Source organism: Leucopleurus acutus, assembly GCF_964270905.1.
Source record: "Leucopleurus acutus genome assembly, chromosome: 17".
Classification (NCBI taxonomy): domain Eukaryota; kingdom Metazoa; phylum Chordata; class Mammalia; order Artiodactyla; family Delphinidae; genus Leucopleurus; species Leucopleurus acutus.
The window spans coordinates 51,277,559-51,299,069 of NC_139159.1; the positions used below are offsets into that span (position 1 = coordinate 51,277,559).

The 21,511-nt window shown below is 40.6% G+C and overlaps 1 protein-coding gene across 5 annotated transcripts in view; it reads right to left on the minus strand.

Annotated features, from left to right (window-relative positions):
* Positions 1 to 21,511, minus strand: part of DPYS (dihydropyrimidinase) — a 151,242-nt gene that overhangs the window by 119,057 nt on the left and 10,674 nt on the right. For 4 of the 5 annotated variants that reach the window (XM_082859109.1, XM_082859110.1, XM_082859107.1 and 1 more), the window contains exons 2-4: positions 17,986 to 18,144; positions 12,821 to 13,000; positions 11,365 to 11,554 (exon numbers count right to left, since the gene is read on the minus strand). In XM_082859109.1, coding sequence (XP_082715235.1) covers positions 11,365 to 11,554; positions 12,821 to 13,000; positions 17,986 to 18,144 — 529 coding nt within the window. The remainder of the gene's footprint in view (positions 1 to 11,364; positions 11,555 to 12,820; positions 13,001 to 17,985; positions 18,145 to 21,511) is intronic. The other variant, XM_082859111.1, reaches the window with a different exon arrangement.

Below are 21,511 nucleotides of genomic sequence, written 5' to 3' on the forward strand. Positions count from 1 at the left end.
GCATCCCAATTACTTCACTCTGGTTAACCAGACGCCACAGACTTGAGTTAAAATCCTGATATACAACTGAAATGCACTGATTTCCTCAGAGTCCTGACAGTGGATGGCCACCAGCTGCCTGAGTCATATCGAACTGGAACGTAGCACCCTATTACCTCACAGATCATTTCTCCCCCAAATGAGCCATCTTCCTCCAGTGAGCCTAGGGATTTGAAAAACCCTGAAAGCAAGGCTGCTTGAAGCCTAACCAACTTTGCCTCTTATGTAACCTATCATCAAACTATTGTTAATAAAAGTTATCCTCCAAGAGGTTAGCCACGGCTAATATCCTTCACTTTCATGATATACACACACTAGATGAATCCCACCCCGTTTCTTACTGTCCTATTCCCAGAAAAGAGGAAATGCCGTTATTATCTCCTTCTGGTGTACCGAACAAGAAGCAATCACTTTTAACATGAACTAAGAGGTAATGCACTATTTACTGGAGAGATAACAGGACGGGCATGGTATTTCATCTGCAGGTACAAAGAGACCTTCCTATTCCAAGAGAACTTCTTACGGATGCTTGGACAATGAAAAACTCAGATTCTTGATCTGCAATCACTTTACAAGTTGCCAACTCAGGATTTTTCCTGGTACTTCATTACAGAGGAAAGAGTCTTATCACATGTTCTGTTCAACCATTTGGCCCATCAAGGTGGTATGGGAATACAGTTCCAAAATTCCTACAATTTTAATAGCTCTCAGGAAAAATTAAAAGTGTCAGCATCTACCAGGAGTCTGCCAGGACTGTTTCGAAACCAGATGACAGGTAATTTCCTTGGAAGGGTTTAGCACCTTTACAATATGACGTGCCACTTTTTTGGTATATACAACAAGCTCTTCGTTAACAGGGTTATTTTCAACTGTCTCCCCATTAATTTATCTGTAAGTACTTAAAAAAATGAAAAAATAAAAAAGTAAAAATTCCTAACTATTCTTCCCTGTATTTCACAATGGTTCTAAGACATTTTTCAAAGGACTAAACAGCATGCAAACTGTAAAAAGAAAACAAGGGGCCTGGATAGTACATAAATGGAAGAATCAAACTAGATTAATTCAGCATAACGGTGGGTTCTGTTAGATTTGGGCCAGAAATAAAGTAGTAATAAACATATCTAATGTATGTATAGCACTCTAGAGTTTGCAAATACAGCTTGAAGGTCATATATCTTACTTGACCTTCATGGCAACCCAAACACTGGTTTGACAGACAAAGAAACTGACACTCAATAAGACTAATTTGTCTATGACACAGGGGTAGTGAGTGGTACGTTAGAATTAGAATCCTAGTATACTGATAACATACCATATATATACAGTATGTTAGTAGGAAAAGTATCATTTTTCATTTCTTGGTAAAGAGCATGTTATTTTTAAAAGTCAACCATAAGATCTGTGGATGTGGTTAAGCAATTTTCCAATTTCACTTACTGGTTTGATTTACTACATTTAACAGGTTAGTAATGAAAAGTCCTAGATCTGTCCTAGCCTGATACTCTCCTGATTACATTCGAGACCAGACGATTTCAGCAACTCCTGGCAGATAGTACATATCCATCATTAATATCCTCCCGCTGTCTCAGCCAGTTTCACATTATGTTGTATCCTGTCTCCCCATACGTGTTCTCTCCTTCTTTCTCCATCATTTAGCTCAAAACCAAAAAAAAAACCTTCACTTATGATGCAATCTCCCAGTTAAAGGAGTTCTGCTCTCTGAGAGATTGTTACGATTTCCAAATAGTGAAACATGTCCAACCAACCAAAACTACCCCCCATCCCTGACCAGACAGCCCATTGTTTATTAGATGAAAGTGATAGAGCAGATGTTAACATCTTGTCTGAATTTGGGAGCAGGATTTAATCAAGTCATGGGATCTTTTAGAAAAGGTTGAAAGATGCAGAGAAGCTGGCATAGGTGCCCCGGAGTGGAAGCACCGGCTGCCAAACAGAAGACCAAACGCTTTTATAAAAATAATTTCTCCCGGCTAGAAGGATAAAGTAGAACCTTCCTGGGCTTCGTCTGGGTTCAAAATATTACACTTACAACGAAAGAAAATAATTGAGAAGGAAAATACGTAGAAGCAGCATAATAAAGTAGATCACACAGATTCAGGTTCAAATCCTGATTTTGCTTTTAGTTGGTGACCTTGTGCATGAAGAGTCATTGCTCTTGGTCTCAGTTTTTCTCATCTATGAAATGGGATTGTAACGTCCCTCTAGTGTGGCAATTTTGTGAGGATCAAAGAACTTAACATATACGAAAATATCTAGCATCTTCCTGGGATCCTGGAGTCACTTCATGTTATGAGCTGAATTGTGTCCCTTGTCAAAATTCACATGTTAAAGTCCTAACCCCCAGGATCTCAGAATGTGATTGTATTTGGAGATAGGGCGCTTTAAAGAGGTAATTAGGTTAAAATGAGGTCATTAGAAGTGAGCCCTCATTCAATACGACTGGGGTCCTTAAAAGAGGTAATTAGGTTAAAATAAGGTCATTAGAAGTGAGCCCTCATTCAATACAACTGGGGTCCTTATAAGGAGAGGAAATCTGGACACACACACACAGAGGGAAGACAATGTGAAGACACAAGGAGGAGACAGCCCTTCCAAGCCAAGGAGAGAGGTCTGGAGCGCACGCATCCTTCCTTCAGTGCCCACAGGTAAACCAATGCTGCCAACACTTAGGTCTTGAACTTCTATCCTCCAGGACTGTGAGAAAATTAATTTCCGTTGTTTTAAGCCACCCAGTCTGTGGTACTTTGTTAGAGCAGCAAACAAATACATTCTACAAATGTTAGTTTCCTTATGGTTACACAATTCTTCTTCTTCTTTTTTTTTTTAATCTTTTAAAATGGGCAGTCTTGAACTGCTTTGCAGTTGGACATAAGGTAAATCATCTTGTTCTAAATTTAAAGGACAAGGGATGTTCGGATGTTCATGCACAAGAAAGAAAAAGGAAGCCTGAGATTCAAATCCACCTTAACTCGGGCACACATCAACCCTTTCTTAGGAAAAGTACTGGTTACCAAGCATCAGCTCATCGTACTTGTGTGAGATTTGGTTTTCTCTATTCAGCACCAACAAGCAGGGGGCAGTGTGACCACATGGGCAGAGAGTGGCCTCTGTGTGGCCCTTTCTCCCTGTTAGTCCCCAAATACAAGAGAAATACGCTGGGGGGGCAGGGGGCAGAGTTTAAATAAAATGGAAACTAGGACATCTAAACCTCCCTGTAAGAGAAGTTTATATTTTACAGCAATAAGCCTGGAAAATAAAGCTTTCTACAACATGGAAAACCAAAACCAAAGCAAAGCAAAGCAAACAAAAAACCCCCAACCATCATGTAGCCCAGTTCACTGGAAGCTACCTGAGAACCAAAGTTATCTTAATCATTTTTGCAAATCCAATGCCAAAAGCACAGTGCCAAGCACATATTAGGTGTCCAATAACTTGGTTTTTTATGAAAAGCATAAAGAAAACATTTTATTAATAAGTTCAAGTGACAGTCATATTTATACCCTAAAGACACGAATATGGATGTAAAATAGAATGAGTTTTATTAAGGTAAATTAAAACAAGTTAAACAGGGAACTAAAAAACACTATTGAAAATTTCAGTCATTAATTGGTAAACAAATTTATTATAACAGATATACACCAAAGAGAGCAGCAAGTAAGCTGCTGGGAGAAACTGCCACCATTCTAAGCAAAGCACCAGAAAAATAATGAATCCACGTGCATGCAAGTTCTACTGGGAGGTGGGAAGGAGAGGTGAACAATATGTCTTTCTAAACACTATTAATTCCACATGTCAATACACGGCAGAAAAGGGACATCGATACCCAAAGTTATTCAAACCAAAGTAAAAAGTACCTCTGTCACTGAAACAAATGACATATATGGACACATATACTATTTGCACAAAGACTAGAGTACAGAGAGTGAGAGAGGTCTAAGAGTGGTAGGTGGGAACTTCTATATGAGATACAATTTCAGCTGGTTTGTCCAACTTTATACCGGGGGTATGGAGCAAGGGAGGGGGGATTCTGCTTCTGGAAGAAAAGGATAACACTCTAGGGACAGCCTTCTGATTCACTTGCCTCATTTTTGCAAAAGTGGCTTCTCACAGTAAAGATGGGAACTAACCTAGTTACTCAACTTAGATTAACTGAGACTTGAAATAAGCATGAAATTGAAATTCCTTGCAAACGGCCAAAGGCAACTCAGCTCTCCATGGCTCGCAATTGCAAACGGCCAAAGGCAACTCAGCTCTCCATGGCTCGCACGTGAAAGCTTTCTTCTTTTCCCTGTGACCTGCTTTTCACTTTTTATTGCAGGTGCTGAACGCTAAAAGGAAGTATCATGGTAGGGAAACCACAGGCTTTGAAAGAAAGCTGATGGACTGAACATGCATTCCCGTCTCTGGCTTTCCAGTTCACATCAAACCCCGGTGAAGATGTACAACAGAGGAACAAAATCCAAAACGGTGCTGAGAATAAAAGAGGAACCACGGCCGACCAGAGGTTATGATAGATTGTAGGAAGACAGAAAGCAGATGGGATAGCGATGCTTATTAAGGAAAGTAGAGGCGGCTACCGCTTGAACTCAAACGAGCAGAAGGGTCATGACAGACATTCCTCCTGCTGCGGGAAGGGGATGAGTTGGGGCAGTTAGCCCTCCTCCCGCCCTCTGCCTGGGGAATAAAGCTTTCTAAGGTGGTGCTGATGCTACAGAGTGAAGCTCACCTGACAACCGAAGCTCACCAGTAACCACGCCCCATTTACATGCACAAAGTTCACAGTCTCACTGTTGGTGCTCTCATTTGGGGGCGGGGCCTACTCACCAGCAGAGGGGGATCCACACCAGCTCCCTACTCTAATCCACTTAAAGAAAAAACAAACAACATAAAAAGAAGGGCCAAGATGTTTAAAAAAAAAAAAAAACTGAAAGGGCTTCCCTGGTGGCGCAGTGGTTGAGAGTCCGCCTGCCGATGCAGGGGACACAGGTTCGTGCCCTGGTCCGGGAAGATCCCACATGCCGCGGAGCGGCAGGCCCGTGAGCCATGGCCGCTGAGCCTGCGCATCCGGAGCCTGTGCTCCACAGCGGGAGAGGCCACAACAGTGAGAGGCCCACATACCGCAAAAAAAAAAAAAAAAAAAAAAACTGAAAAATTGACTCAGCAAGAAACAAGATGATCCAGAATTAAAAAAAAAAAAAAAAATCTCTGTTAGTATTCTAATGAGGTCAAAAAGATCTAAGATGATCCAGAATTAAAAAAAAAAAAAATCTCTGTTAGTATTCTAATGAGGTCAAAAAGATCTCATCCATTCAAGGAAAAGTGTTTTCTGGGAAATAAATATATGATTACCAAAATGAAAGTTTATTAGAAGGAAAGAAGAAGTAAACAAAATCCTTTCCTAAAATATAGAGCAAAAATCAGGTTTTTTTAAAGGTGAAAGTAGTTAAAGGACATGGAGGCTTAGTTCAAGAGGTCTTCTAGTGGAGTTCCAAGAGAGGAACAGAGAAAATTAATATGAAGGAAATAATAGAAGAAAAATGTTCAGAATCAAAGATCAGCCTTCAGATTAAACAGACATCTGAACATGAAGGTGAATTTTTAAAATCCTACCGGAAACATAGTCTTAATATAAATTCTGGAAGTCTAAAATGAAGAGAAAATATAAAAATCTTCCAGATGGTGAAGAGTGACAAAAGGACATGAATTTTATTGGCATTTGTCTATGTAACAGTAACACTAGACGCCAGAAGGGAATGAAATGGTGCCCTTATAATTCACAAGGAAATAATTCTGAACCTAGAATTCTATGTCCGTTCAAGTTGCAAACAAGCTTGAGGACAAAGAATCAGAAAATTTACCTTCTAACACTCTTCCTTTAAAACTCACATGAGAGGGACTTCCCTGGTGGCCCAGTGGTTAAGAATCTGCCTTCCAAGGCAGGGGACACAGGGAACTAAGATCCCACATGCTGCGGGGCAACTAAGCCCGAGCACTCTGGAGCCCGTGTGCCACAGCAACTAAGACCTGATGCAGCGAAATAACTAACTAAATAAATATTTTTTTAAAAAATCACATGAGAATCTTCACAGTGATTCAAGAAAAGGGGAGAGATGGGAACCAAGAGACAGTATATCCAACCTAGGATTCTGTGAAAAGAAATCCAAGGATGGCATCTCTACAGCTTGGAAAGTATAAAAATAAAGCAGAAAGCCAAAAGATTCTCCTCTTAAAAAAATATCTCTGCAAGAAGAGCTGATTCATTTCAACAGAAGCTGATTCCATTCAATAGAAGGTATGAGGTAGAAGCTGGAAAATCTTCATGATATAGTAAAGGAGGTGTACATGTTTCTTTTCTGAACCTATATTAAAAAGAGCTAATTGGAAAAATTCCAAGCCAAAAAAAAGACAAGACAATAATGGTCTAAATATGTAGCAAACTAAAATAAGGCATGCCGTTAATCTTATGGGAGTGTAGGAAAGGAAACCCACTTCACCTTGACACCTGGCCTCTCCAAGAGTTAAATGACATTAGCTTTCACTCTCAAGTTAGTGATATAAATTCCTCTGAGGTTCTCTTCTCCTGAATTGTTTCTACCAAGAAGAATATTTCCACAATCTTACTTTATAAGTTCTAAATTTTAGACCTAACCTATAGACAAAGCTTGGAAGACCTGATTCTAGTCCTAGAGCCAACTGAAAATGCTGTAACTCCTGTCCATGTAAAGATAACAATACAGCTGAAAGAAGTCAGGAGGGGGCAGAGAGGGTGATGCTGGGCCTCTCAACTCCTTTTCAGCCTAGTAGAGAATAAGAGATACCACACACACAAAAAAATAGCCAAAACACATAAATTTAAGTAATATTACCTGAAGTGAACATTTACTACTAACAAAACTCAGGAGGTGAGAGGTAAGATTTATGTAGGCTAGACTGTTCTTTTTTCATCACTCAGAGTCAAGTGATACTGTCAAAAATTTATGTCATTGCTTACAAATTTATGGTTTAGAAATTTGAAGGAAACCACCAAAAAAATAGACATGGTTAAAAATTGCTAGTTCCAAGGACTGAGCTGAGAGAGATAGAAGATGTTTACTCTTCACTTAATACATTCTTGATCATTTCCATTTCTGGAATGTTTTCTTTTTTTAACAATGATAAAAAAATAACAAAATGATGGCAATATTTTAAATAAATTTGTTAAAAATGTAAGGCCAATAAACAAAACCAATTAAATATAAACTTGGTATCTGCATTTCCCAACTCTGTAAACTGATTTATTCTGGAACAGAGTGGAGGGTAATAAAAAATATGGGCTTTGGAGTTGGATAGACTTGAATTTCAGGTTTAGGACATACTAGTAAAGTGATCTTGGGCTTAATTTACCAAACTTTCCCAAGCCTCAGTTTCATCAGTCACAAAACAGTGATAAAATTTAGCTTGAAGCATTGTTATGACAATTAAAAAATATATTGTATATTACAATGCAGTGGTGAGATAATATATAACAAAACTTGAAATGAGATAAAAGATATACTAAAATATGTGCCAAGCACATATTAAGCACTCAACAAAGTTAGTTGTTATAATCATTAACCCTCAGGTCGCTATCTCTGAAGGGTATATAGTTGGCAATTCAACAATAAAATCCAAGGTAATAAGAGCATTGAACTGCTAGGCAACTACAATAGAGACAATTACTAATTGGGTATCTTTTGTGCCTCCTTGGGCAGTGAGTCTCATATTCAATACGCATAGGAATCACTTGGGGTTCTAGTTATAAGGGGACATTCTGATTCAGTGCATCTGGGATGGGGTCCAAGGACCTGCATTGCTAACGAGCTCTCACGGGATGTCAGCACTGTGTTCCAGGGACCACACTCTGAGTGGCAAGGCCCTAGATGATGGAATGGGCTGGCAAAGGTATTTACAGATGTTCATATTACAAATCTATAAGGCTGAATTTTTTCTTCTTTAAACAAGATAACAATGAATCGATGTATCTTGCTCTTTTATGTTCAGAAATTACATTAGATAATAAATGCGTACATGGGACTTCCTTGGTGGTGCAATGGTTAAGAATCCACCTGCCAATGCAGGGGACACAGGTTCGATCCCTGGTCCGGGAAGATCCCACATGCCACGGAGCAACTAAGCCTGTGTGCCACAACTATTGAGCCTGTGCTCTAGAGCCCACGAGCCACAACTACTGAAGCCCACACTCTCTAGAGCCTGCGTGCCACAGCTGCTGAGCCAGCGTGCTGCAACTACTGAAGCCCCTGTGCCTAGAGCCCGTGCACCACAACGAGAAGCCACCACAATGAGAAGCCCGCACACTGCAACGAAGACCCAATGCAGCCTAAATAAATAAATAATAAATTTAAAAAATAACTTAAAAAAAATAAAAATAAAAAAATAAATGCGTACAGAGTAATCTTCTGTAAAAGCTCAGTGTGTCCACCGCTCTTGTCACTCTGTGCTCCCCATGGACCTGCCCTTGGATTAGCTGATGCAGTCACCATGTGAATGGACTGACACTGCTTGACCACCTGTGAGAGGTCACATGCCAGCGATGGAACAATCTCTTGATAATTTATTCTGGACCTCTGCTGCCTCTGATGATTGCACATTAGAGTATTTTCACAAGTGTTATTACGGTAAATCTGACTCAACTAGAGCATTTGGGCTGACGTTTTAAGTATTTCATGTTTACAACCCCTTTGCAAAGGGATTTAGCAACGTCCAAAAAGTAGATATGCACTTGCCCTTTGAACCATTTCCAGGTTCTCAGGTTCTCATTTCTAGGACTCTTCCCTGAGGCTACGCTTTTGTGGGAGACAGAATAATGGTGCCCCAAAGATGTCCCCATAACCTGTGAATATGTTAACCCTACTTGGCAGAAGGGACTTCACCGATGTGAGTAAATTAAGGATCTTGAGATAGGGAGATTATCCTGAATTAATTAGGTGGGTTCAATGTCATCCAAGGACCCTTAAAGTAGAAGAGAGATCAGGATAATGCAATGTTCTCCATCCACCATTGCTGGCTGTGAAAATGGAGGAAGGGAGACAGGAAGCAAGGAATGTAGGTGGTCTCTAGAAGCTAGAGAAGGCAAGGAAGGGCATACCCCCTAGAGCCTCCAGAAGGAACACAGCTCTGCTAACAGCTTGGTTTCAGCCCAGTGTGACCGACTGCAGACTTCCGACCTCCAGAGCTGTAAGATAATAAATTTGTGTTGCTTTAAGCCATTAGGTTTGCTGTAATTTGTTACAGCAGTAATAGGAGACTAATACACCTTCCACAAATATGAAATAGCATAGGCAAAGGACATCACTGTAGTTTTATCTGTAACAGCTAAAGACTGGAAACGACCCAAATATCCGTAATTAGAGACTAGTTGAACAAATACAGTGGCATCCTCTGCACCTGTAAACAAGAATGAGGAAGCTCTCTGTACCTAATATGAGCTGACCTTCAGGACATATTTTCAAGTAGGAAAAAACAAGATACAGCACACTATGGATTTTACCTTTCAAGTAGGAAAGAAAGAGAAATAAGAATATACATATGTTCCCTTTTCATAAAGAGAAACACTACAGGGTAGGCCAGAAATAAATTAATAAAAATAATTACTTATGGGTATGTGATGAAGAAGCTAGGGAAGGAAGCAAGATATCTCTGAGAATATATCTTTTATTTTTTTATTTTTTTTGGAGAATATATCTTTTAATATATCACTTTGACTTTTGGGCCAGGTAAGTGTTTTCCATATTCAAAATATAAAATTATATATAAAAATAATTTAAAATAAAATTAAAATATTCATATTTAATTTTAATAGTTTTCTGCCTACGATTTACATTCTAAAACCTTCCCTAGACTTACTCCACTGCTAATGGAATTCTATCCCAATGCAAAATAAATACTCAAATCGAGAAACTGTTTCCTGACAGAACCGGCAAAATCACAGATTGCTGGTGGGTTAAGACTGACCATTTCTGCTGATTTTGCTGTTTGTTAAACCATATTCTGACGTTACGGACCTGACTGACAGGCTATGGGACACGGTACACCACTTGCAAAGCAAATAGAGAAAACCAATTTCACAGAGCTAGCAACAGCGCCATCTGGTGGCAAAACCTAAAGCTATAACTTAAAATTGAAGTACAGATTCTTTTTGAAGTGGTGTGCTCTTTTACACTGAAATTATACTATATGTGGGGAAAAAAAGCAACCAGAAATGGCTGGTAGTAAGACCTTATTAACTCCTGTGTGAAACTGAGGTGACTCAATACATGATACTGATAGATTACATTTAAAAATGCATTTAGCTTGCACAAAATCCTTATTGAAACTCAAGCAACAAGAAGCAATTTTGAAAAAAATTATTTTAGTGTCAATTATAGACATGCCAAATCTATTTTCATAGTTTTTAAGATCGATGTTATAAAAATGCAGCCAGTTTCAGGTTAAAAAAACAAACAGCCAGGATGATTTACACAACTATTTCTGATCATCCGGGTTCCTAAAAGTGAGAGAGATAGAAACGACTACCACATCCCAGGAGGGTCTAAACTACTGAATAAAACACACCTTATTTGTCTTTCATTCTTCCTTTCCCAGTACAGGCTAATGAATAAAATTATTTCCATGTTCAATTCTTATCAAAAATAGGAGATTTTCTCCTTCTTTTAAGATGACTGTTTACACATAAAATTACACTATCGAAGTGAGGCAATGAAGCAATTTGGAGTAAACATAACTTTGCTTTAAAAATCTTAAAATAATTGTCATAAAAACACTATTTGGATAATTGCTTCAATCGCGCCAACAATCACGTTGCTGTGAGATGAATCAATTCGATTCAAAAGAAATTTGTGGAGCACCTACTGTGTGCCCTGCCTGACCCTGATTCAGGTACTGGAAGGGCTAGTGGAGGTGCCTAAGAGCCAGGGAAGCTTCTGTAAAGTTCACTGGAGAGTTGGCAGTTAGTGGTGTGAAGGGCGGGGCTTGCGGCCGAAGAGGGCAGAAACAGACAGACGTGTAAGGCTGCGAGAACACAGAAAGGATGCTAATAAAAAGGGAGGAAGAAACGTTGGGATTGGGATTGACATATATACACCAATATGTATAAAACATAATAGGAACCTTCTGTATAAAAAAATAAAACTCAAAATAAAAAAGAAAGAAAAGTTGTGGGAATTCATGGGCAACTTTCTGATAAGCAAAAGCAGGGGTTGGCGTTATTTTACCTTACACTTTAGCTAACAGTACTAGCTGTAAGCGAGGCTACCGTTCAGGAATTACCATCCCTCCTGGCATCTGCTATCACCCTTGCTGCGGACTTGCTCATCACGTGCACCACGCACAGAGGGCAGTTCACGGCGCCGGCTATGGTGATGGCTCTCAGCGTGGCTTCTGCCTCCACCGCTTCTGGGCGGCCCAGCTCATGGCCCTCAGGACCCGTTATCCCCAAAGCCAACATCTTCTTTGCTCCCTAAAAAAGGCAGCAGGAACATACACACCGGTGAGAAAGGTTTCCTAACGACAACTCCTACAATTTTGTTGTGAAACGAATGCACTGCCAGGCTTTTATTTTAGATCTATTAGGTATAGGTGGGTGTGAATGTGTGCTTAGACAGTGTGTGTTTTGGGTAAAAATAATCTACTACTCTCAAAGCATATGTTAATTTTTCATATACATATTTCACAATCAAATTATTTTGATTGAAAAGGTGACAAAGATATGAGGTCTGTTCTAATCACAGTCTTCGAAAAGTAGTGTCCATATTTAAGACTTTTTATTGGTTCAGAACAAAATATAATAAAACAAAGTATTCTAGTCCCCCATATTATATCCTTGATGAAGCGACTCATGCGATTACGTAGTTAGTTCTATGTTTTACTGATTCATTCTCTTCATTGCCTTCTTCCCCGATCCACGGAGTGATATTAGACCAGTATTTCCTCTCTCCAAAAGGGTTATTCCTTCCTTACAAAAAAGTCCGGAAGTCAAGACTCAGAGTGTCAAAATGACTCGCCTGGTGTCACACAGCTAGGACGCGGAAGAGTCCAGTTTAAACCTGGTGTGTTTGAGCTTACAGCTCATGCTTTCCTCTTATCAACCCCCCTGCCCACCGCCCATCCCCCATCCTGGCCACGGGGCCTCCATCTCACTGACTTTAATGGGAACTGAGCCCAGGGAGACAGAAAGATCAGCTAATATAAAGGGTAAGAGACAGCTCTTTAAATCTTGCAGATGGTGTACCCTTTGGGCATTAATAACGGAATTAACATGAGAAATATCATCTAGATTCCTCCACAGCACATTTTAATACCCAGTTTCTGAAAAGAATGGGGCTTTAAACAGCTACCTAATGCACTGCTTTAGTCATCAGATTTCACCGATGTCCACACTTTGGCATTTTGAACCAGCAGCTTGAGCTACCTAAAAAAAAAAAAATGCTGGGGACACAAAGAAAAATATTTGTGTTTTTAGAATAAACCTTGTCTGAGATCTAATAACTGATCTGAAAAAGGGAACTCCTCATTCCAATACATATGCCACCTGCAAAAAACTCAGAGCCGGACATAATTCAAGTCAAGTAATTCAAGTCAAGCGTTTCCAAGCCACATAAAATCAGTTTCTGAATTTCCTTTCTTCCAATCCATTAAAGGAATTTACCTACCTGGGGCCAGTCGTCCTCACCCTAAGTTATGGCCATTTTCATTTCTGTGGAAGCTCTGGAAGGCAGTTACTTACCTCTGCAATTAGGTCTCCATTTTCTGCATGAACTTCAGCAATGGCTCCAATTTCCTTGCACCAGGAGAAGACCTTGTACAGCTCCACATCTCTCAGCATGTACAGATCTCTATAGGCCATAAACGTCTTGAAGGAGTTCACACCTTTATCTTGGGTAAGGATTTTCATTTCTTCTTTAACCTAAAAGGGCACACAACCCACAGCAGAATGTCACTCTTTAATTTAAAGATAATATCAGCATTCTCCAAATTCTTGCATTCAGAAGAAAGTGAAGTAAAATAAGGACATCAGTTGGACTCCAGAAACATGTAATGAAGGTCTTGATCTTTCCCCTAGGTTAGACCTCATTTCATCTGATGAACTGCTGTTGTTACGATACTTTTATTTTTAAACATTGTTTATTTATTTTGGCTGCTCTGGGTCTTAGTTGCGGCAGGCGGGATCTTTAGTTGCGGCATGTGGGATCTAGTTCCCTGACCAGGGATCGAACCCAGGCTCCCTGCATTGGGAGTGCAGAGTCTTAGCCATTGGACCACCAGGGAAGTAAGTCCCTACAATACTTTAAATCATGAAACAGTTAATAGTATTTCCCCCAAATACTTCACTGTTATACTTTACGAAATTCTCAGCATCTATCTCCTGATGAGAAGAAATTATTCTAGAACATGAAAACGAAGCCACTGGCAGCAACAGAGGCAATTGTGTCTCTAGAAGGAATCAGAGCTAATGTGAAGTAAGGGTTTGGGGTCAGATCTGAAACCTACAGGATGAGTTCAGAGATGCAGGTAGTGGAAGATGCAGACTGAGCCACTGGCAGCTCCTGGGAGTTGAGTGACTCTGGACCTGTCAGAAGCCTCAGGAGCCTTCTGGGTTGCCAACTAAAAGGTTCTGATCACCGGTTCCAATGTGTGGAGGTGGGGAGGTTCCCCACCCTCACCAAGCGGCTCTCCAGACACCAGCGGGGGGGTATCCCACAGTTAAACTCAATTTTCACACTATCTACCTGCACCCCAGGTAGACTGCACTGGGTTCCACAAGTTAAGGGTTCAGTGCTATGGGGTGTCCAGGTTGTCACCTGCACTTCTGACCAACTGGCTATAAGTGAGAGCTTCCCACAACCCCCTCCTCGGATTCAATTAATTTGCTAAAGCGGTTCACAGAACTCAGAGAAACATTTTACTTACTGGATCACCAGCTTATGATAAAAGGATACGATAAAGGATATAGATGAACATCTGGATGGAAGAGGTATGTCCTAGGGCAAGGAATGGGGAAAGGGCACGGGGCTTGAATGCCCTCTCTGAGAGCGCCACTCTCCCCAAATCTTCAATCGGTCAGCATCCTGGAAGCTCTCCAAATCCTATCCTTTTAGGTTGTGGCGGAGGCTCAATTACACAGTCATGATTGATTAAAGCATTGGCCACTGGCAACTGATCCAGCCTCCAGCCCCTCTCCCCTCCCCTCCAGGTCAGCTGGGTGGGACTGAAATTTTCAACCCTCTAATAATACAGTTGGCTCCTGGGGCAATCAGTCCCCATCTTTAGGTGGGGTCTAAAAATCACCTCTTTACCATAATAAAAGACACCTTTGTTGCTGTCATCACTTAGGAAATTCCAAGGGTTTTAGGAGCTCTGTGCCAGAAATGGGGACGGAGACCAGATATGCATTTCTTATTATAAAACGCAACATCACACCAACGGTAAGGGACAAGTTAAGATCAAAACTAGCTTAGTAATTGCCCTTGCAGGTCCAATTCTAGTCTCAACAAAGACTAAAAACTTCAAAGGAAAAGTCAGAAGACGATCAAATAAAATTGCTTGAATTTCTACATGTTAAAAAAAAAACCACACACACACATACATATATATAACATAAAATATAAAACAAAAATATACGACAAAACATAAAAATATATAACAGACATAGGATTATAGCTCTTAGTTAAGAAAAAATTTTAAAAGAGTTATTGCTGTTTCTACTTGATAAGAAAAACCCTAACATTCTAGGTAAAAAATGTTACAGTTCAAACAGTAAATACAAATGACTAATAAACATGGAAAAAATGTTAACTTTCCTACTGATTAAAAAGTATAAAATAGGGACTTCCCTGGTGGCACAGTGGTTAGGAATCCACCTGCCAATGCGGGGGACATGGGTTCGATCCGGGAAGATCCCACATGCCACGGAGCAACTAAGCCCGTGCGCCACAACTGCTGAGCCTGTGCTCTAGAGCCCACGAGCCACAACTACTGAGCCTGCGAGCCACAACCACTGAAGCCCACATGCCTAGAGTCTGTGCTCCACAACAGAAGCCACTGCAATGAGAAGCCCACACACAGCAATGAAGAGTAGCCCCCGCTCACCAGAAGTAGAGAAAGCCCGCGTGTAGCAACAAAGACCCGACGCAAGCATAAATAAACAAATAAATTTATTTTAAAAAAAAAAGTACAAAATAAAACAACGCAATTTTTCCCTACTGAATCAGCAAAGTTTTAAAAATGACAATATCACATGTTAAGTTACTCACTTCCACCACTATTTATTCCTTTACTAATTTTCCTTACTTTCCTCCATAGCGCTTTATCACCTGGCATATAATATAGTTACTTGTTGATGGCCTGCCTCCTCCTCTAGAATTTCCACCCCGTAAGAGCAGGGCCTTTGTACAGTTTGTCCATTGCTATATCCTAGAATAGTGCCTGGTCCATAGTGGCCACTCAGTAGCTTTTTGTTGGATGAATAAACGCATGAAAAGGAACGGCAAACACCAAAATGCTGAGAATGGCATCACTGAAATGATGGAATGGGTTCCAAGATCCATTAAGTGACGACAGCAAGGGCAGGACTTGCGATAGTGTGCCTCATTTTTTAAGCTTCTTTATAAGTTCATATTTTCTACCATGAGTCTATTACTTTTATAGTCAGAAAAAAATTGCTTTAGACATTGTTGGAATATTCACACGATGGGGTTCCCAAAGGGAGTTATGATCTGCATTGCTCAGATGAAATACCTATTACTCCCTGAGTAGAAGAGCCTTTCTGAAGGTGGCCTCGTTAAACATCCCTGCCATCCACATCCGTATCCATGGGTAAGTCTCACTAGACTGTACTGCTCTCGCACCATCAGTGTCACCTGGGAGCTTGTTAGAAATGCAGAATCTCAGGCCCTGCCCCAGATCTACTGCGATGGGTTGACTGTGTCCCCCCCAGATTCATATGTTGAAGTCCTAACCCCCAGTACCAAATGTGACCTCGCTTGTGTAAAAAATTAATAAATAGAAACCTCAGTTAAGCGGATGTCGGGAGACCAGAAGGGGGAGCTCTCACACCTGCATGTCAACACAGGGGAAAAAAAAAAAAGACTCCTTTCTTGGCAAGGACTCAGCCAATGAAACGTCACGGACTCTTTGTTTACTACAGCCCCCCCCAGCTTCCTTTCCCCCTCGAGGAAAGCCTGCTCCTTCCCTTGCCCTGCGGGGACTTGCACGTGGCTCGCCAAGCTTGCAGACCCTGCACTGCAATTCTCTGCTGATCCCAAATAAACCCATCTTTGCTGGAGAAATACCCAGCAGTCTGTTTGTTTCAGGTCAACATTTGGAAATAGGGGCATTGCAGATGTAATTAAGATGAGGTCAGCAGGGTGGACCATAATCCAATAAGATTGGTGTCTTTGTTAAAAGGGGAAATTTAGACACAGACACACACACACACACACACAGAGAACATCATGTAAAGATGATGGCAGAAATTCAGGTGATGCTCCTTCAAATCAAAGAATACCAGAGATTGTCAGGAAACCACCAGAAGCTGGTGAGAGGCATGAAAGAGATTCTTCCTTACAGCCCTCGGAAGGAATCAACACTGCCAACACCTTGATCTCAGACTTTTAGCCTCTGGAACTGTGAGACAGTACACTTCTGCTGTTTCAGCCACCCAGTTTGTAGTTCTTTGTTGCAGCAGCCCTAGCAAAGTAATACACTTACTGAACATAATCTGTGTTTTAACAATATTCACCAGGTAATCATTTGCATATTAAAGTGTGAGGAACACTGGTAAGGGCAAACATCTTCACCTTTGCTCTATCTTATAAAACAAGAGAGGGAGGAAAGGAGGAAGGGAGAAGGGAAAGGAGGAAGGGAGATAGAGAGGAAGGATGGGAGGGAGGGAGGGAAGAAGGAAGGTAGGAAGGTAGGAAGACCCTAAAAGCACAAAAGAGATCAGATGCCTCATTTAGAACGGCGTTTCTGGGGAAAAATTAACTTTTTCTCTGGACTATAAACCTTGCTATTACGTTTGCTGAACTATCTGTTAAAGACTGATTACTTGTTTTATATTAACTTGGTGTCTACAGTCCAAATTTTGGGAGGAAGGAGGGACATAAGTTACATGGTAACTTCAAATAAAGTCATCCCATGAGCCCTTTCTGGCAAAACGAGTTCTGAATTAAGTTCATTGTGGAAAAACATGTTATTGATTTAAACCACAAGTCAAAGTTCCTTCCAAAGTACACATACATGTTTTCACGGGAAAAAAAATAAACATATTTTAACATCTCTCAAAACTGTCTTTTCTGTCTGAATCATGTTATCATTTCTGCCATGACCTAAATCATTAGCAGATACGGAAGGTTGTGTAAGCTGTTTTGAAATGCTTTGACCAGGTGTTGATGTTAGCAGAGCACCAGGTTAGTGCACAGCTAGGAGAAGGCCTTGAACACATTCCCAGTCTGTCCCTTCCTTGGTTTTTTCCCAGATATTAAAAACATTTGTAACTAAAGTTTCGATCTGTGGGAAAACACTGCTTAAAAGCGTCCTGCATTGTTGAGAAGTCCAGTACTTAAAAAAAAAAATTACATTTAAAGTATTTACAATTCATGAATTAAATATTAGGAAAGTCTTTTGTGAATGAGTATAAGGGATTTATCCTACCACTTTCATACGCCTTAAATTTTTTTTTAGTTTTCTAAGTTGATAATACCTCACATGATTTAAAATTCAAATGGTACAAAAGAGTATGCAGTGAAAAGTCTTCCCTCCAACTCTGACTTCCAGGAAGCCACCAACATCACCAGTTTCTTACGTTTTGACATTGCCTGTTCCTTGACCTTTGCACAGAACAAGGACTAAAGGACTAAATGGAAGAAACTGGCCCCCCCAGTGGTTCACCTGCTCACTCCACCATGTCACCGCCACATGAAGGCTGTAGTCACAGCAGACTTTGGGATCAGCCCAGCTTCGCCAGGTCTCGAAGGCCTCGATGAGGGAGTGGCCTTTGTGAGGAATGGCAAAATCAATGATCATGGTGGTGCCGCCTGCCAGGGCAGCCTGCAATCACAAAAGAGTTTCAACAGGTTAGCCATCAGTTTTCTAGCTGAGTCATTTATCCCCTTGAACAACAGGCATTCGCAAGCACTTGGGCAAACTTGATGGGTCCAGGAAATTGCACAAAGATGCTGCCTGTTTAAAAGACCTAGAGAGACATGAATAGATGTTCCATAAATTAAAGTCTGAAGTATTAAAAGAGCTGGAATTGCTTCTGCAAAAAGAATGACACGTCTGATGAAATGAAAACGGCTTTGACCAAAGAAAACAGTGAAGGCTGTAAAGTAAAACCAAAATGGAAAAACGGAGAAGATTCAAACATTTTTCTTCTCAAGAAAACATCACTGTACAATCCACTTCATTGGAATCAATCTTGGTGAACTGTATCTCTAACTACACTGTGTTCCACACAGAATCCTGGGAGACTCACGTGATTCCCACCTGACCCTCATTCCCCACAACCAACTGGTGACTCCTTAATCTTTCCTTAATTCTCAGCTGTCCCCTCTAATCCATCTCCAATGCTCTGGTCTTAATGTCACCCCTCAGCTTGATCTTTATGTCCCCAGTTTTGCTCTTACTTCCTCCAATGCAAACCCCTTTTTGCAATTAGGGGGAAATTCCAAAGCACAGACGTGACCCCTTGACTCCAAGACTTAAAACTGAATGCTTCTCACTGCCTCTGGAATAGCATGGAATCTTTTTAACATGATCTACAAGGCCTTGCACGATCTGCCTCGAAGCTTCTATTTCCCCTGGCATATTACACTACGTTACATTACAACTGGATTAAAAACTATTAAGTTATTAAATCATTGACTAATTACTGACTTTGATTTCATTTAAACTAAGATTAAAAGATGGTTCAATGTGTTTTTAACTGCTGTGTTCAGACAATGTAGGTGAGAAAAAAAAAAAAAAAACCATAGGCAGGGATATAGTAGTGCACTGGTTAAGGGCGCCGACCAAAGAGGCTTATCGGTCCCAGGGCACAGCTCAGATTCAGCACTTGTCAGCTACTCCGAGCAATTCCTTAACCACTTCCTTCCCTCCTTCCTTCCTTCCTTCCATCCTTCCTCCTTCCCTTCCTTCCTTAATTCGTTCCTTCCTTCTTTCCTTGTACAGTATTGTTCTGTACATTCTGCACATTTGATCCCCAGAACTTATTCATCTTGTAACTGGAAGGCTGTGTCCTTTGATCAACAGCTCCCCATTCCCCCCATGCGCCCCAGCCCCTGGCAACCACCATTCTACTCTTGGTTTCTCTGAGTCTGGCGTTTTTAGATTCCACATATAAGTGAGATCATATAATATCTGTGTTTCTCTGACTTATTTCACTTAGCACAATGTCCTCAAGGTCCATCCACTTTGTCACAAATGGCAGGACTTCCCTCTTTCTGGATAATATTCCAGTGTAGACATACACCATATTTCCTTTATCCACTCACTCATAGATGGACACGTTAACTTATCTATATCTAGACTATTGTGAATAATCCTGCAATGAACGTGCGAGTGTAGACAGCAATTCCTTAACCTCTGTGTGCCTTTGATTCCTAACTGTAAAGTGAGGACAGTAATTGTACCTGAACCATAGGGTTGTTGGGAGGATTGAATTGGGGTGACGTATATAAAGTGCTTAATACCCTGTTTGACTCATGGTAAGTGCTTCCTAAGCTTCAGCCCACAAGGAGTGATGAGCCTTTGCTCCACTGCTTTAGAATCAGGCATTTCCCCGCTTTTCATACATGGACTCATCTCACCACCAGAAACATGGTCATGTTACAACAAAGAAGGGAGTGCCACCAGCTTCCCTCCCAGGTCGGCACCCCTGTCACCCTCCCCCCCACCCACAGCCCCCCAGACATGCCGAGTGCTCCCAAGGTCCCAGCTGCTACATTAGCTCCATTCTATCTCCTTGTTCTTGCTTACTTCAACGGATTGTTATTTTTCCTTAAGTCACTTGGTCTCACTCCAACTCTTTTTGCTCTCAAAAATCTCACTATTTATACAGGATCCTGTACCTTATCTTTAGATAACAATTGCCTTATGCATGGCAAAACAATACATATTTGCATTTCTTAAGAAATCCCTATTGGTATAATGACAATGCCAGAAAAAATTCCTTAGGCTCTATATTTTTATTTGAATGCAGATTAACCTTCTCACTTTCTTCCTTCTAAAATGTCTTCTCACAGGTACCCCTGGAGGCTGAAGGGCATTTTGCTAATAGTGCTGTTAATTAAAGTGTCGGAAGAAAGTACTTTTTTAGTGTCTACTGAACTAGAAGATCAAGCTTAAAGAGCAATTCTTTCCATATTAAATGTCTATCACATGCAGGATGTGGGGAAACTAAATACAGTGCTGGTAGAAATATAAATAAAATGATGCAGCCACTGTGGAAAATAGTTTGGCAGTTCCTCATAGAGTTACCATAGGACCCATCAATTCCACTCCTAAGTATATACCCAAAAGAAATGAAAACATGTCCACACAAAAACTTGTACACAAATATTCAGAGCAGCATTATCCATAATAATCAAAAAGTGGCAACAACCCGAATGCCCATCTACTGACGAATGGATAAACAAAACGTGGTATATTCATACCATGGAGTATTACTTGGCCATAAAAAGGAATGAGGTTCTGATGCACTTGCTACAACTTGGATGAACCTTGAAAACATGATGCTAAGTGAAAGAATCCAGTCACAAAAGATCACATATCATATGATTCCGTTTATATGAAATGTCCAGAAGAGATAAATCCATAGAGACAGTAAGTAGAATAGTGGTTGCCTGGAGCCAGGGGGCTTGGGGAAAGTTGGGGTGCTATCTAAAGGGTATGGGCTTCTTTCTGGGGAGATAAAAATGTTCCAAAATTGATTGTGGTGATGGTTGCACAGCTCTGTGAACATACGAAAGAACGTTAAACTGTACACTCTAAATGGCTAACTGGTATTGTATATCAATTACATCTTAATAAAATTATTACCAAAAAACTGTCTACCCAAGTAAGCCATTACAGGGAGTGAGTGGGCTGTTACACACAATGCAATGAAAAGTCTTCCCTCCAATTCTGACTTCCAGGAAGCAACCAACATCACCAGTTTCTTGTGTTTTGACACTGCCCATTTCTTGATCTTGTACAGAGCAAGGACTAAGGGACTAAATGGAAGAAACTGGACCCCCCAGTGGTTCACCTGGCCACTCCACCATGTGACACACTAACAATCAGACACACACAAATAATCAGACCGTCTAGAGGGGGAGACAGAAACAGGCACAAACAACTATAATAAAATAATCAGATGGTATTAATAGGTAGCAAGTACACTTCCATAGTAAATGTGATATAGGAATTGCTAAAG